A 3060-nucleotide genomic window follows, 5' to 3' on the forward strand; every position below is an offset into this window, starting at 1 on the left:
ATCAAGATAACCTTAGGCACAAGCAAGATCACAATATACATACCTTATACAGTAACTTCAAGTCAAAATCCAAGTTATATTCAGTTTACAACAACCCTTAATAGCAATACAACACCATAGAAGTGACTTAAGCTAATCCAAGTATTATCTTGTAGTTTATCATCCTAACAACTTAACCAACATACAAGCAAGATTAAGCACAATTAGTAGGCTGTTATACTCACCTTAGACAGCAGCAAAAACTTGGAATTTCATCCAAATACAGCCCACAACAATCCTCAATGACAACACAACCTCAAAGAGGTGTTGTTCTTCACTAGAACTAAGTTTTGATGTGGAAATATGGTGTAATCACTTTGGAATCACTTCAAAACCTTGTGGTATATGTTTAGGAGGGTTAGGAGAAGTTTGGAGACGAAGTTTAGTTGAAAAATGAGCAAAAATAGGCGTCCAAATCGTTTATAAATTGAAGTAGGTCAACCACCGCCTAAGTGGGTCCCATTGGGAGCTGCTTGCGCGGTCTCGCGAAAACGCGAATATCTCTCTACTCCGATGTCGTATTAACGAACGGTTTAATGCGTTAGAAACTAGACTCGTAGACCTTCAATTTGGTAGGTAGAACACCCCATGATTCCAATTATATTTGGAGAAATTCTCAGATACATTTAACCTAAATTTCAGCAAATTTATGAATGTAACTTGTGATGACCTTTGCCAACTCTTGTTCCACAACTTGCTTGCCTTCAAAATGTAGAAAATGAATATCATACGACTAAAATAACTCATAGAATAACCTCCTTATCATGTTAATAACCCTAGTCTCACCCCAAAATACATGTTATAACATTCGAAACTTGTCGACTTTCGACGAAACTTATTTTCTTCAATTGGTTTAGCTTCTAAGATTTTCAACCCTCTTGGTACTCGTTATTCATGATCTTAAATATTTGTAACCTCCAAGGTAACATGATTAACTTACTTTATTTGCTTCCAAATAGAATCTCATTTCCGAGCTTACATCAATGACTTACGATGTACTCTCACGTATGAAAACTTGGGGTGTAACAGTTAGTTCCTTTGCATTGCATGCCCAAATTGCGTAAAATAAACATTTTCCCGATTAAAAAAACAAACATGGCATTTCCATGTTCTCAACAGACTAACCAACTGAAGGGCAAAGAATGGCGGAGAGATGCATTTTAACTCTGATTTTTGCTTTACAATTTCAAGTAGAAGTGAATTGAAAACTCTGGCAACTAACTGAACTGAACTCTTACTTAGGTTTCTTCTGCTTTTTGTTTTTGGCTGCAACTTCTTTTTTCCAGATTTTTCACATATGAGTCAGCTCCATTTCTTCTTCTTTCCCATGATGGCTCATGGTCACATGATTCCTACGCTTGATATGGCCAAGCTTGTCGCTTTGCGTGGTGTTAAGGCCACCATAATCACCACTCCTCTCAATGAATCTGTTTTCTCAAAAGCAATTCAAAGAAACAAGAATTTAGGAATCGAAATTGACATCCGTTTGATCAAATTCCAAGCTGTTGAACACGGCTTGCATGAAGAATGCGAGCGCCTCGATCTCATACCTTCCGATGACTTGCTCCTAAACTTCTTCAAGGCTACAGTTATGATGCAAGAACCACTAGAGCACCTTATTCAAGAATGTCGTCCCAATTGTCTTGTTTCTGATATATTCTTTCCTTGGACAATTGATACTGCAGCCAAATTTAACATTCCAAGATTGGCTATTCATGGCACAAGCTTCTTTGCCCTTTGTGCTGGGGAGAGCATCAGGCTTCATAAGCCTTTTATGAATGTCGCCTCTGATTCTGAATCTTTTGTTGTACCGAATTTACCTCACCAGATCAAGCTGACTAAATCACAGTTATCACCGTTTGATCGAATTGAGGAAGAGAAAAATATTCCCCTGATGGTAAAAACAGTCAGGGAATCGGGCTTGAAGGGCTATGGAGTTATCTTCAACAGCTTCTACGAGCTTGAACAAGATTATGTTGAACATTATACCAAGGTTCTAGGTAGAAAAGCTTGGGCTATTGGCCCGCTTTCATTGTGCAATAGGGACATTGAAGATAAAGCTGAAAGGGGGAAGCAATCCTCTATCGATAAACACGACTGCATGAAATGGCTTGATTCAAAAAAATCAAGTTCCATTATTTACATTTGCTTTGGGAGCATAGCAAATTTCACCGCATTACAAATGCGAGAACTAGCTATGGGAATTGAAGCTTCTAGACAAGAATTTATTTGGGTTATTAGAAAAGACAAAGAGGTACAAGACAACGAAGATGAGTTGCCTAAAGGATTCGAAGAAAGAATGAAAGAAAAAGGATTAATAATAAGAGGATGGGCACCCCAAGTACTAATTCTTGATCACGAATCTGTGGGAGCTTTTGTTACACATTGTGGATGGAATTCTACGTTGGAAGGAATATCAGCAGGGGTGCCAATGGTGACATGGCCTGTATTTGTGGAACAATTCTGTAATGAAAAGTTGGTAACTGAAGTCTTGAGAACTGGGGTTGGCGTTGGTTCTGTGAAATGGCAAAAAACATATACCGAGGGAGTGAAAAAAGAAGAAATAACAAAGGCAATAAGGAGGGTAATGGTGGGTGAAGAAGCAGAAGGATTCAGAAGCAGAGCTAAAGCGTACAAGGAAATGGCAAGGAAAGCTGTTGAAATAGGAGGATCATCTTACTCTAATTTGACTACTTTGCTGGAAGATATAAGTATATTTAATTCCACTAGTGATTACGATTTATCCACTACTAGAATAAGGATGTTAGTACTTAGTCTGATTTTTAAAATCAGACTGAGTTAGAAGTTAAAGTTAATACTAGTTCCTTCCTGTGCCCAATTTATGAAATATAAGCTTTGTATAAAAAACAGGAAACTATAGAATACCAATTAGGCCCTTACATAAAGCAAGGCTATGCTATGAGTTAAGTAAAGTGAATTTTTTTTTATTTTTTATTTTTTATGAAACGACAACCTACTTTCTTTAAGACGTGAAGAAAAAAGCTGAAAACATAGGTCCAC

The 3060-nt window shown here is 37.4% G+C and overlaps 1 protein-coding gene across 1 annotated transcript; it reads left to right on the forward strand.

Moving 5' to 3' along the window:
* Nucleotides 1–220: 220 nt before the first annotated feature.
* Nucleotides 221–2915, forward strand: LOC107812653 (scopoletin glucosyltransferase-like). Its single transcript, XM_016637800.2, has one exon. It carries the CDS (start codon nucleotides 1337–1339, stop codon nucleotides 2840–2842), a length of 1506 nt encoding a protein of 501 aa, XP_016493286.1. The 5' UTR covers nucleotides 221–1336; the 3' UTR covers nucleotides 2843–2915.
* Nucleotides 2916–3060: the final 145 nt, after the last annotated feature.

The sequence above is a fragment of the Nicotiana tabacum genome, chromosome 7 (assembly GCF_000715075.1).
Source record: "Nicotiana tabacum cultivar K326 chromosome 7, ASM71507v2, whole genome shotgun sequence".
NCBI classification, from domain to species: domain Eukaryota; kingdom Viridiplantae; phylum Streptophyta; class Magnoliopsida; order Solanales; family Solanaceae; genus Nicotiana; species Nicotiana tabacum.

What these genes read in the sequence shown, in the direction of transcription:
- LOC107812653 (XM_016637800.2), top strand. Translation starts at nt 1,337, where the DNA reads ATGAGTCAGCTCCATTTCTTCTTCTTTCCCATGATGGCTCATGGTCAC.